The sequence below is a fragment of the Spermophilus citellus genome (genome assembly GCF_964194105.1).
Source record: "Spermophilus citellus genome assembly, chromosome: 5".
NCBI classification, from domain to species: domain Eukaryota; kingdom Metazoa; phylum Chordata; class Mammalia; order Rodentia; family Sciuridae; genus Spermophilus; species Spermophilus citellus.
Genome location: NC_138186.1, coordinates 139,804,520 through 139,818,499, shown reverse-complemented (window position 1 = coordinate 139,818,499; position 13,980 = coordinate 139,804,520). Strand labels below are relative to the sequence as shown.

General features: G+C 37.3%; 1 protein-coding gene across 1 annotated transcript; it reads right to left on the bottom strand.

The window, feature by feature from the left end:
- Positions 1-9,949: 9,949 nt before the first annotated feature.
- LOC308649496 (thyroid receptor-interacting protein 11-like) lies at positions 9,950-13,147 on the bottom strand (the record flags this gene model as incomplete). The annotated part of the gene is made up of 3 exons (XM_081295029.1): positions 9,950-10,166; positions 10,302-12,427; positions 12,503-13,147. 3 exons carry the CDS (start codon positions 13,145-13,147, stop codon positions 9,950-9,952), a joined length of 2,988 nt encoding a protein of 995 aa, XP_081151155.1.
- Positions 13,148-13,980: the final 833 nt, after the last annotated feature.

Genomic DNA, 13,980 nt, shown 5'->3' with positions numbered 1-13,980 from the left:
GTTCTTTCTATATGTCTGTTCAGGGAACAAAACCTCAAGGTGGCAGAAATAAGATTTAAAAAAAGGCAGAATTTTTGGAAAATTAATGGTTAAATAGATTCTAAGGATTATAATAATCACCTCATAATGTCTCTTGCCTTCAAGATAGAGCAAGTAGACATAATTACTCAGATTGGTATCAGAAACTAGTGACTGCATTTGTGTCCTGTGCTAGAAAAGGAAATCTTCTTGGTCCTTCTTATTCATCTCCAAATCTGAGAGAGAAATCAGGCCTGTGTTAGTCAATCTCTCCTCATAAAAGACTAATATAAAAATTTAAGCCCCTTTTAGCATCTGCTGAAGTGCGAATCCACGCTGTACCCCAGCTGTGTCTACTGTTGAAGAAGGCATCAACAATACCAAGTGTCCTTTTCTCCCTTTAGACCATTCCTCCTGTGTGTGTGTGTGTGTGTGTGTGTGTGTGTGTGTGTGTGTGTTAGAAGACTTTTTCATCACTTTGACAACATACCTGAGAAAATTAAATGAGTAAATATTTATTTTGGTTCAATTTCAGGCTCCATTGCTGTGGCCTGAAGTGAGGCAGATTACCATGGCAGAGAGCCTGGCTTCAAAACAGAGCTGCTCAACTCATGGAGATCAGGGGATCAACTCATGGAGATCATGGAGATCAGGTGAGGGGAAGAAAGGACTGAGGAATATGATGTACCCTTCCAGGGAATCAACTCCAATGGCCTACCCTCCAACTAGGCCCTACCGCCCACAGTTTTTACCAACTCCCAATAGTCCTGTCCAATCGTGAACCCATCAGTGGATTGATCCACAGATGAGGTTAGAGCCCAGGATTCAATTCACCTTTCTGTAGAGTCCGTTCTGAATGCTGTTACATTGGGGTCTAAGCTTTCAACACATGACCTTTGGGCAACATTCCAGATCCAAATTATAGCAGGGTGCCTCCTTCTCTTTAGGTGTTCTGTGTTTGTTTATTGTTTTAAATCACAAATAATGATCCTTTTTCAGTGTAAGACCTATCACATTTGGCTTGAATCTGGTTCCAGTGGTTGTTGCTCCTACTGCTGAAAGGCATTTCTGATCACTCAGATTCAGTCTTCTAGCGTGGTTCACTCTGACCACAGCTGTTTGTCATTTTATATTTCAATCTGAGAGAGATACCTACCTACTGTATTCAAAACTGACCATCCAAATAAAAGCATTTCTCTTCTTGTAAATATGTTTGGAATATTCCTGGAAACTATGGGGGATATGGAGGGAAAACCCTGGCTCATTCGCGAACACATGTGACAAAAAGCATCCAATAATCATAAGTATATCCTTATACATGTATTCAGTGCCCCCAAAGTACAAGGTATTGTGGTAGATATTGTGAACAACATGAAGCTGTGTTATATACATTTCCTGCTATGAAGTGCAATTGAATACAGTCAATCAATGGAGAAGATGTTACATAGAGTGATCCTTGAATTATAATGCAAGGTCAGCCATTGATGACTGTGGTGGTGAGGATCTCATATGGGGGAAAAGACTAAGTAAGAAAGAATAAGCCAGAAGTAGAGAGCCCTTAATAATGGGGCTTTGTTAAAACACAGTTGAAGATTAAAATAATGAAAGCTTTTTGAGTCTATAAACATAGGGTGATAAATTCTATGCAAGATATTAAGTTTGTACTTTTTTTTAATACCTCATAATTCATTCAAACATTTTCTTATAGATTTCAGTAGAATTTTTAAATCTCTTTAATATGGGCCTTGTCTCTTCTTGTTTCTTTTTTTAAATTTTTATTGGTTGCTCAAAACATTACAATGATCTTGACATATCATATTTCATACATTTGATTCAAGTGGGGTATGAATTCTTATTTTTACCACGTGTACAGTTTGCGGGATCACATTGGTTATACATCCGAGTTTATACACACTGCCATACTAGTGTCTGTTATATTCTGCTGCCTTTCCTATTCCCTCCCTATCCCCCCTTCTGTCCCCTCCCCTCCCCTCCCACAATCTCTCTCTACCCCGTCTACTGTAATTCATTTCTCTCCTTTTTTCCCCTTTCCCCTCACATCCTCTTATATGTAATTTTGTATAACAGTGAGGGTATCCTTCCATTTCCATGAAATTCCCCTTCTCTCTCCCATTCCCTCCCACCTCTTGTCCCTTCTAAATGGTAATCTTCTTTTCATGCTCTTCCAGCCTGCTCTGTTTTGAGTCCCCCCTCCTTATATGAAAGAAGACATTCAGCATTTCTTTTCTAGGGATTGGCTAACTTCACTTAGCATAATCTGCTCTCATGCCATCCATGTCCCTGCAAATGCCATGATTTTGTTATTTTTTAGTGCTGAGTAATATTCCATTGTGTACAAATGCCACATTTTTTTATCCATTCATCTATTGACTGGCATCTAGGTTGGTTCCACGTTCTAGCTATTGTGAATTGTGCTGCTATGAACATTGATGTAGCTGTATCCCTATAGTGTGCTCTTTTTAGGTCTCTGGGAATAGTCCGAGAAGGGGAATAGCTGGGTCGGATGGTGGTTCCATTCCCAGCTTTCCAAGGAATCTCCATAATGCTTTCCAAATTGGCTGCACCAATTTGCAGTCCCACCGGCAATGTACAAGTGTACCTTTTCCCCCACATCCTTGCCAGCACTTGTTGTTGTTTGACTTCCTAGTGGCTGCCATTCTTACTGGACTGATATGGTATCTTAGAGTGGTTTTAATTTGCATTTCTCTGATTGCTAGAGATGGTGAGCATTTTTTCCGTGTATTTTTTGATTAATTATATATCCTTCTCTGAGAAGTGTCTGTTCAGGTCCTTGGCCCATTTGTTGATCGGGTTATTTGTTTTCTTAATGTTTAATTTTTGAGTTCTTTGTATACTCTGGATATTAGGGCTCGGCACATTTGTATTTTTAAGAATTGGCATAATCAATGAAATGTTCCGCACACATTTGTAGGAAGATTAACATAACACTCCAGTGACAATACAATAGTAGAAGGATTGATTTGGACTGAGAAGTTGTTCAGTGAATGATATATTACCCATAAATTTGAATTCTCATTATCACAAAGAAGCAAGGTGAAAATAAGAATTTAAGAGAGTGTTGGGGATATGGCTCAAGTAGCAGCTCGTTCACCTAGCATGCGTGAGGCATGGGGTTTGATCCTCAGCACTACATAAAAAAATAAATAAAATAAAGATGCTGTGTCCACTAAAGGCTAAATAATAAATATTTTTTAAAACGAATTTAAGATAGTCCATAAATGCTATATACAAACTGTGAAAGTAGATGCTTTCGCATCTAGTGACTTTTATAAGTAGGACAAAGAATTAAATGTAGTTCTGCTGTGTATAAAATGATCACAATAAATCACCAATGTCCTTTTTTTGAAATGGGAAAATGTTTTTTTATTGGTTATTCAAAACATTACAAAGCTCTTGACATATCATCTTTCATACATTTGATTCAAGTGGGTTATAAACTCCCATTTTTACCCCAAATACAGATTGCAGAATCACATCGGTTACACATCCACGTTTCTACATAATGCCATATTAGTGACTGTTGTATTCTGGTACCTTTCCTATCGCCTACTATCTCCTCTCCCTCCCCTCCCATCTTCTCTCTCTACCCCGTCTGCTGTAATTCAATTCTCTCTCTTGTTTTTTTCCCCCCCTTTTCCCTCACATCCTCTTATATTTAATTTTGTGTAACAATGAGGGTCTCCTTCCATTTCCATGCGATTTCCCTTCTCTCTCCCTTTCCCTCCCACCACTTGTCTCTCTTTCATGTTAATCTTTTCCTCATGCTCTTCCTCCCTGCTCTGTTCTTAGTTGCTCTCCTTATATCAAAGAAGACATTTAGCATTTGTTTTTTAGGGATTGGCTAGATTCACTTAGCATAATCTGCTCTAATGCCATCCATTTCCCTGCAAATTCCATGATTTTGTCATTTCTTAGTGCTGCGTAATACTCCATTGTGTGTAAATGCCACATTTTTTTTTTTTTTATCCATCGTCTACTAAAGGGCATCTAGGTGGGTTCCACAGTCTAGCTATTGTGAATTGTGCTGCTGTGCACACTGATGTGGCAGTATCCCTATAGTACGCTCTTTTAAGGTCTTCAGGGAATATTCCGAGAAGGGCTATAGCTGGGTCAAATGGTGGTTCCATTCCCAGCTTTCCCAGGAATCTCCATATTGCTTTCCAAATTGACCGCACCAATTTGCAGTCCCACCAGCAATGTACAAGTGTACCCTTTTCCCCACATCCTCGCCAGTTCTTATTGTTGTTTGACTTCATAATGGATGCCAATCTTACTGGAGTGAGGTGATATCTTAGGGTGGTTTTGATTTGCATTTCTCTGACTGCTAGAGATGGTGAGCATTTATTCATGTACTTGTTGATTGATTGTATGTCCTCCTCTGAGAAGTGTCTGTTCAGGTCCTTGGCCCATTTGTTGATTGGGTTATTTGTTATCTTATGGTTTAATTTTTTGAGTTCTTTGTATACTCTGGATATTAGGGCTCTATCTGAAGTGTGAGGAGTAAAAATTTGTTCCCAGGATGTAGGCTCCCTATTTACCTCTCTTATTGTTTCTCTTGCTGAGAAAAAACTTTTTAGTTTAAGTCAGTCCCAATTGTTGATTCTTGTTATTAACTCTTGTTCTATGGATGTCCTATTAAGGAATTTGGAGCCCGGCACCACAATATGTGGATCGGAGCCAACTTTTTCTTCTATGAGATGCAGAGTCTCTGATTTGATATCAAGCTCTTTGATCCATTTTGTGTTAACTTTTGTGCATGGCGAGAGAAAGGGATTCAGTTTCATTTTGTTGTATATGGATTTCCAGTTTTCCCAGCACCGTTTGTTGAAGACGCTATCCTTCCTCCATTGCATGCTTTTAGCCCCTTTATCAAATATAAGAAAGTTGTAATTTTGTGGATTGGTCTCTGTGTCCTCTATTCTGTACCATTGGTTCACCCGCCTGTTTTGGTACCAGTACCATGCTGTTTTGGTTACTCTTGCTCTGTAGTACAGTTTGAAATCTGGTATCGCTATACCGCCAGATTCACACTTCCTGCTTAGAATTGCTTTTGCTAATGTTTCTCAGACACCTGTAGTTTCTAAAACCACTAAGAGGATTTTTATTAAAATTAATTTTATTAATTTTTTTATTATATTATATAGTTAATATTAAATGATTTAATCTATATTAAATGTTATTTAAATTGACTTTGTTAAATTGTGTTAATGTAAATGAGATTTAATGAGCTTTTAAATATAAATCAATCTAAAATTTAGTCAAAATTTAAAAAATCAATTAAGAAAAGAAATTTAAATCAAACAATAGTATTAATAAAATAAATTTAAACAATATTAATTAATAAAATAAATTTAAATCAGATCAATTTATATTAAATGATAATATAATTTATATTTAAAAATTTATTAAATTTTATTTGAATTAATTTTAATAAAAATATTCTGAATGGTTTTAGAAACTACAGGTGTTAGAGAAGTATGTGCTATGCAATCTGCTTTTTCTCTTCTCTGATTTCACCTACTTAAGCTAGAAACTTTTGATTATCTTTTACCTTAATTTATGAAAAGGTTGAAACTACTCCTTTTTTAAAGCCTTTCATCTTTCAAAAACCGATGTTAGCTTCTTTCTCTCCCCCAATTTTTTTGATCAAATGTTTTAAAAAATGTGTTGATAGGCATTATTGTAGAGCCCCCAAAGTATGTAGATAAACAGTCCAGATATTTAATGAAATATTCTTACTAAGTAACTTTTCCATTGGCAATGGATCATGTGATTCCACGTTGGGGTTGACTCATAAAAATACTCTTACTTCTGGACATATTTAACATCTGGAAAACTGAATTAATGTGAGGTGACTTTTCTATAGAAATGGAAATAAGTAAAATGGATAGGGGTCATAGTATTTGGATTAAAAGTATCTTAGAATTTATCCACTAAGCTTCATGATAAGGCCCTCTGCACTGGAATTTTCTTTCAGTACTTGTACCAGGTTATTTGGGATAAACTAAATATTCTCAACATTTTGCAACATCATATTTGGTTTTCTTCTTCTCTAAATCTGAGATCTCCCTCAGGTGGTTTGGATTTTTCATGTTTCCTGTTATTTAAATGTATCATTTTTATCTTAATGCCATTAAATTTAACAAATATAATCATTTAAAAAAAAAAGAGTTTGGAGCTAATGGTTCACTAATGCTGCTCTGTACAGTTGCTTACAAAAGTACATCAGAATTGAAGACTGGTGATGATTACCTGCTACACTGGAGCAAAATTTTATAAACAAAAAGTGCTACAGCAAACAAAACAAAATTCTTAAAAAGAGCTATAGCAAAAAAAAAAAAAAAAAAAAAAAAACCTACAACAAGATGCAAAAAAAAAAAACCTAGTATCTATATACATATATATATATATCTCAGCTTTTTTTCTTTCTCTCTTTGTCTACAAATACAGAGTTCTTTTGCAAAAGGCCATGCTGTAAAACATCAAAAAGGGTTATGGCTTCTTTAAAGTGCTAAATATTTAGAAGATCCTAGAGTACAAGTCTGGCACTGTTGTCCGGGGACACTGGCAGTGGTGTGAAGGTGGGCATGAAATCTGCGATGGGTTTAAAAAGAGGATGCCCAGGTTATTTTATTTATTTATTTGTGTGTGTGTGTGTGTGTGTGTGTGTGTGTGTGTGTGTGTTCAGATTTGTGAGTTCTTTCTATGCCCTAGAGATTAGTGCTCTATCTGATGTGTGATGGGGCAAAAATTTTCTCCCAAGATGTAGGATCTCTATTCACCTCCCAGATTGTTTGTTTTGTGGAGAAGAAACTTTTTTAGTTTGAATCTATCTCATTTATTGATACTTGATTTTACTTCTTGTGCTATAGGAGTCTTATTAAGGAATTTTGGGACTAATCCCATATGATTGGAATTAGGGCCTACTTTTTCTTCTGTTACATGCAAGCTCTCTGGTTTTATTCCTAGGTCCTTGATTCATTTGAGTGGAGTTTTGTGCATGGTGAGAGATAGGGGTTTAATTGCACCTCACTCCAGTTAGAATGTCAGCGATTTTTGAAAATGGCAGCTATGATGAAGACAACAACGATAAGTGTTGGTGAGGATTTCAGGAAAAATGTACACGCCTACACTGTCGGTGGGACTGTAGATTGGTGGAGCCAATATGGAGAGCGGTTTGGAGATTCCTTGGAAATTTGGGAATAGAACCACCATTTGACCTAGCTATCCCTCTTTTTGGTCTATACCCAAAGGACTTAAAAACTGCATACTACAGGGACACAGCCACATCAATGTTTATAGCAGCAAAATTCACATTAGCTAAATTGTGGAAACAACTTAGTAGATGAATGCATAAAAAATGTGGCATTTATACACAATTAATATTACTCAGATACTTACCCTCTCGCTCAGTCCAGGAGACGCTAGTGCCCTTCACTACCTCTGTCAGAGCCTGGTTCCGACAGCTGGTGCCTCGGAGAGGACAGGCTGATCCTGCCTGCCTCCCATGTACCCTTTGTCACAGGGAGCGACATTAATGTGAGACCAAATAAAATCCAGTCATAGACATTAATAGAATATCTCAAAAAAGTATTTAATAAAAAGGCTAGCAAATACAGGGTCTTTAATGAAACTTTAATAAAATTTATGAGACAAGGAAACTGAAAGCACAATATTTTCTTAGGAACTTTTCTGTTTGGTGTTATTCTTTACAATATAGAAGCTTTTCCTAAGAATGCAGGGAGTATGAAATTTCTAAGGCTATCTTGCTGTTTTCTCCATTAAACCCCTTGTCTTAAAAAAAATCTTGAATCTATATTAATCTTTGTAATTTTCTGAGTACCCGTATAACATATTTTTCTCAAGAATGCGGTGAGGTCGCTGTTTCCAAGAGCTCTTCAATTCTGAAATATAAGAAGTGTGTTTCCAGGCATCGAAACCCAAAGGCTCACCTAGACACAATGGAGTGAGCCGAATATATAAAAGTCTCTCATGACAAATCTGAACTCTGCTTTTCCCAACCATGTGAAGTCTACTGGAATAAGATTCCAAGTAATTTGGCAGGTCGAAGCAAAATATATACTTTGGTATTCTTCTCAGGGGTAACAACTGATGGCATCTTAATTTTGGTAAAATAATGTAAATGTTAAGGTGAAATTTAGAAATAAGAAAGGAAAAGCTGATGTGTGTGTAGGTACTAGGTGTTTTTCTTCCTTTTTTTATTTTTGTAAAGTAAAACAAAAGATAAACCAAAAGGTTCTAGCTTAAGTTAGGTAAGATCAAAGAGGAGAAAAAAGAAGATACTATAGCTAATACTTCACTGCCACCTGTAATTTCCAAAACAACTAAGAGCATTTTTATTAAAATTAACTTTATTGACGTTTATATTAAATTATATAGTCAATATTAAATAACTCAATCTATATTATGTTAAATTTACTTTGTTAAATTGTATTAATTTAAATAAAATTTAATGAGTTTTTAAATATAAATCATACTATAATTTAATATAAGTTAATAAACAGTATCAATTAATAAAAGAAATTTAAATCAAACCATAGTATTAATAAAAGAAATTTAAATAATACTACTAATAAAATTAATTTAAATTAGGTTAATTTATATTAAATGATGATGTAATTTATATTTAAAAATATATTAAATTTTGTTTAAATTAATTTTAACAAAAATGTTCTGAATGGTTTTAGAAACTACAGGTGTCAGAGAAGTATGTGCTATGCAATCTGCTTTTTCTCTTCTCTGATTTCACCTACTTAAGCTGGAAACTTCTGATTCATCTTTTACCTTAATTTATCAAAAGGTTATAACTACTCCTATTTTAAAGCTTTTCATCTTCCAAAAACTGTTGTTAGCTTATTTCTCTCCCCAACTTGTTTTGATCAAATGTTTTATAAAATGTGTTTATGAGAATTATTGTAGAGCCCCCAATAGTATATAGATAAGCAGTCCAGATATTTAATGATACATTCTTACTAATTAACTTTTCCATTGGCAATGGATCCTGTGATCCCACTTCGGGGTTGACTCATAAAAATACTCTTCCTTCTGGACATGTTTATCATCTGGAAAACTGAATTAATGTGAAGTGACTTTCGTATAGAAATGGAAATAAGCAAAATGGATAGGGGTCCTAGAATTTGGATTCAAAGCATCTTAGAATTTATCCACTAAGCTTCATGTTTAGGTCCTCCCCATTGGAATTTTCTCGTGGTAGTTGTACAATGTTATCTTGGATGAACTAAATATTCTCAACTTTTTGCAACATTATGTTTGGTTTTCATGTACTCTAAATCTGAGACATCCTTCTTATGGGTTGGATGTTTCTTGTTTCCTGTAATTACATGTATCGTTTTTATCTTAATGCCATTAAATTTAAGAAATATTATTATTGTTTTAAAAAAAAGAGGTTGGAACTAGTGGTTCAAGAAGGCTGCTCTGTACAGTTGCTCCCAAAAGTACATCAGAATTGATAACGGGTGATGATTATCTGCTACATTGGAACAAAATTCTAGAAACAAAAAGTGCTACAAAAAACAAAACAAATTTTTTAAAAACTACTATAGCAAAAAATCACAACAACAACTAAAAAAAATAAAATAAAATACCTAGTAGCTATACACTTACATATACCAGCTTTTTTGCTTTCTCTTTTTGTCTACAAACACATGAGTACTTTTTCAAAAGGCCATGCTGTAAAACGTAAAAAAGGGTTATGGCTTCTTTCAAATGCTAAATATTTAGAAGATCCTGGAGTACAACTCTGGCACTATTGTCCGGGGACACTGGCAGTGGTGTAAAGGTGGGCATGAAATCTGCAATGGGTTTAACAAGAGGATGCCCAGGTCCACCAAGTCCAACTCCAGCTAGGTTACCAAGAGGCACAGCTGCAGAACGTGGAACCAAAACAACTCATCCACTTACTGACACCACCATGATCTTTATTCAGCAACTGCTCCATTTCGTCCTTCGGAATGTCCAGGATGCTCCCCATCAACTGCAATACTTCACGACGTTTGTCCTTTGGTGTCTGGAAATGACCGATAAAAAGGTTTCGCATGAGGACTTTGTCCACTTTTCCTTCTGCGCTGTTGACCAAAGTCGACAATTTCTGTTGTGCATGGTCCAACATTTCTTTTCGGAGCTCGTTTTGTTTTTTCAGTTCTTCCATCTGTTCTTCCTTGAGATCTAAGTCTTCTCTCAGTCTGGAAGCAGAATCCAACAGAGCATTTGCTTCATCCAAACGTTCCTGCAATGATGATACTTCTCCTTCTAGCTTTTCGGCCTTGTTCTTCCATTCAGCTATTGACTGTTTTTCTTTGTCTTCTGCAGCCAAAATTTCCTGGGTGTAAGACTCTTCTGATTCCAAGAGATGGCTGCGTAGCCTTTCTAGCTCCCGGTTTAGGCGTAATTCTTGGTCCCGTAAGTGTTGAACCTCTTTTTCTCTTAGGATTTTTACTTTGGTCTCTTGAAAAATATCAGAATTCAATGTTTGAGCATCTCCTTTCTCTCCAGGCAACTGGGCTTTTAGTTCTTCAATAGTTTTCTGCAAGTTCTTAATTTCCTCCTCTTTTTCTGAAATTAACTGGCTATGCGCAGCATTCATCTGCTCATATTTGTACTTAAATTCATCCATTTCCTCCTTCTGCTCCTGTAAAGACTGAAGTAGTTGCATTTTACGCTGGTTTTGGTTTTCAATGATATTCAGGTGGTCTTGAATTTCATCTTCCAGATGATTTTTGACTATATTCAGTTGAGATACCTCCAATTCTAGTTCTGTGACAGCATCAAGAGCTGTAGGCTCAGCCACTGGTACAGCTTGATTGTGCTGTTCCCTAAGTATTTCCAATTCTACTCGCAGATAGTTGTTTTCTGCTCTCATGTAGGTAAGACTTTTGTCCTTTCTTTCGATGGATTGCCTTAAAGTTTCATTTTCTCCTAAGGCCTGAGAACACTTATCTAAATCCTTTTGTAGTTGTGAACTTTTTTCTTCGAGTTTTTCAATAAAAACTTCTTTCTCATTTATGACTTGTATCAATCGCTCCTCTTCTTCTACATAAGATGCCAAAATTTCATCAGTTTCTTTTTCATCAGCAGTCATTTGCTCAATATTCTTTTTGAGTCCTGCTATTTCAAAGTCCTTCTCTTGGATGAGTTGAACTGCACATTCGTGTTTCAGCTTTAAGACACAGGTATTCAAATTATGTGCATTGGAGAGTTCCTGAATAGTCTGCCTGTGATTATTTGCTTCTTCCAACAGTCTTTTTTCTGCCTGGTGCAGTTTGGCTTCAATCTCTTCTTTGTCTCTTTTGAGAGTCTCCGTGATAGTGTCTTTTTCTTGAGAGATTTGATTGTAAGCAGCAATAGATTCTTCCAACTTACGCCTTACATCGTCACGTGCTAAAATCAACATTTCATTTTCCGTTTTGAGTTCAACGGCAACTTTCTTTAAATTTTCATTGAGCTGTTCCTCTTCAGAAAGATTTTGCCTTAAGTTGCTAACTTCAGCTTCTCGTTCTTTAAGCATGTCATCCTTACAATGACTGTTAGAGTCTTCATTCAGAGAAGTTCGATACTTGCTCTTAAATCCAGACAGCTCATCTTCAAGTTGTCTAATGTGATCCTTAAGCCCCAGGTTTTCCTGCTGGATGTTTAAACTATTTTTTTGTGACTGATTTAGCTGATCTGCTAAATCTTCTACTTTACCTTCAAGCTTCTGCTTAGTTAAGTGCAAATCACTGAGGCTCTGTGCGTTCTCAGTTAACTTCTCCTTCTGCACATGCAACTCTTGGGATATGTTCATTTGATCATCCTCAAGTTGATGAACTCTCTTTTTTTCATCATCTAGATCTTGTTCCAACTTCTTGATGACAAGGTCTCCTTCATTCCGTTGTTTGGATAGCTCCTCTTGTATCAAAATCATGTGCTTTGTAGCTTCCTGATTCTGATGATCCAGTTCTTCTAACTCGGCTATCAGCATTTTCTTTTCATTGATAGTCTGATTCAGTTCTTCCTCCTTTGCCTTCAAGTGAAGTTTTAAGTCTAGTAATTGTACATTCAAATTCATGTCTGTTGAAGCTCTGTTTTTCATGACTTGGTAGTCACAGCTCCATTTTGACAGTGACATCTGAAGTTCCTCTTTTTCTTGACTCAATGATGCCTTCTCTTTTTCTAAAGCTTCAACATGCATTTTAAGTTTCAGATGGTCTTCAGCCAGACGGTTATCCTGGTTTAAACCATTTAGTCTCACGATTTCCTTCTCCGCATCAGCCAGGGCTTGTTGAAGCCTGAACACTTCTTCCACTGCTGAGCTCTGAGGAAGGATTCTTCCCTTTTCTGCCACAGTAGAACTCTGCTCCCAAACTGAAATTTCATGCTGATGATCATATATGTCTGGACTTTGGTTTGGTTGAAGAGTCTTGACAGTATTTTGTACTTTGCAGATTTCACTTGAGTCAGAATGGTGTGTTCCCTGAGCCTCAGCAATCTGCCTCGAGTGGCCAACTTCAGATTCATGTTTTGCAGCTTCAGTTGATAATCTGTTTGTTTCTTGTTGTGATAAGATTATGTCACTAGAGTCCATGTCGTCATCACGAAAGGCTGAAAAATGACTACTGATCAGGGAACCGAACGGAGCCGGTGCAGTTGTTGTTGGCACACCACAAGCTCCCGAGTGTACTGATTGAGCGGCTGCCTGTAGTTGGAACATTTGATCTTGCAGTACAATCTGTCCTGCTTTAAGATGGCTGATCTCTACCTCTTTCTGTTGCAGTTGGTTTTGGTAACTTACAGACTGATGGTTTATTTGTCGCTCTGATGCTTCATGCTTTTCTTCCAGGTCAGTACAATACTCTTTCAGTCTTTCATTCTCACATCTTAGTGTGGAATCAGTAGTTTCCATTTCCTTTCTCCAACAATGATGTAAAGCTGCCTCTGGGTCTCCTAAGTCACCCGGAAGCATTTCCCCGGCGAAGCTGGAGCTATGGCCGGTGAGGAAAGCCAAGCTGCTCCCCACCTGACCCAAGAAGTGGCCCAAGCCTGAGCCCAGGCCTCCAAACCAGGACCACATCGTGGCCACTTCAGTGATCCATGGGACCAGCTCTGAAAAGCGCGTCCATCACCGTCCACTTCTCTGCCCCGAACGTCCTCTGGCGTTGCCGGGGTCAATTATGACCCAAGCGCTCAGAATTCCTCAGAGCGCGGGGTTCCTGGGGCTGCACCAACACTAATCATCCCTTCCTGCCTGTAAACTCAGAAGCCTGTCCTGCGCTTTGACCAGGGACTGGCATCCAGTAGCACACACTCACCCCCTGCAGGGCCTCTGCTTCTTCCCTGCACTTGCCTGTCAGCTATTGGCTCACAGGATTGGGCAGGGTTGGCTGGGAGGAGCTAGAGATCCAGGAAAGTGTTCTAGTTTGAGTCCCAAGGCAGTGTGCTGTGGAGCCAGGAAGAATCAATGTTGTAGATGAAATCCAAAGGTAGTTCACTGGACAGTTCCCTCTTGTCTGGGAGAGGTGGGCTTTTTGTCCCATTCAGTTGCATTCGGTTGACGAGGTGAGGTCTCTCTCCATTACAGAATGGAATCTATTTAACTAAAAGTCCCCGATTCAAAAGTAAATCTCACCCCATAACACCAGCACAGACGCACCCAGAATAAAAGTTGGCCAAGTGTCTGGGCATCGTAGCCAGGACGAGTTAACATGTAAAATTAACCATCACAAAGTCTTAATCATTCTCAGAACTCAAATTATAATATGGATTAAATGTCACTAAAGAACCATCTTTACCCTTTCCAAAAATAAATTTTTGCTGTTAATCTATAAATTTTCGAGTTCATTTTAATATTATTTGGTCCTTGTTAATTCTGATTGAGTTTATTTAAGTGCTCAAAAATTCCACTTA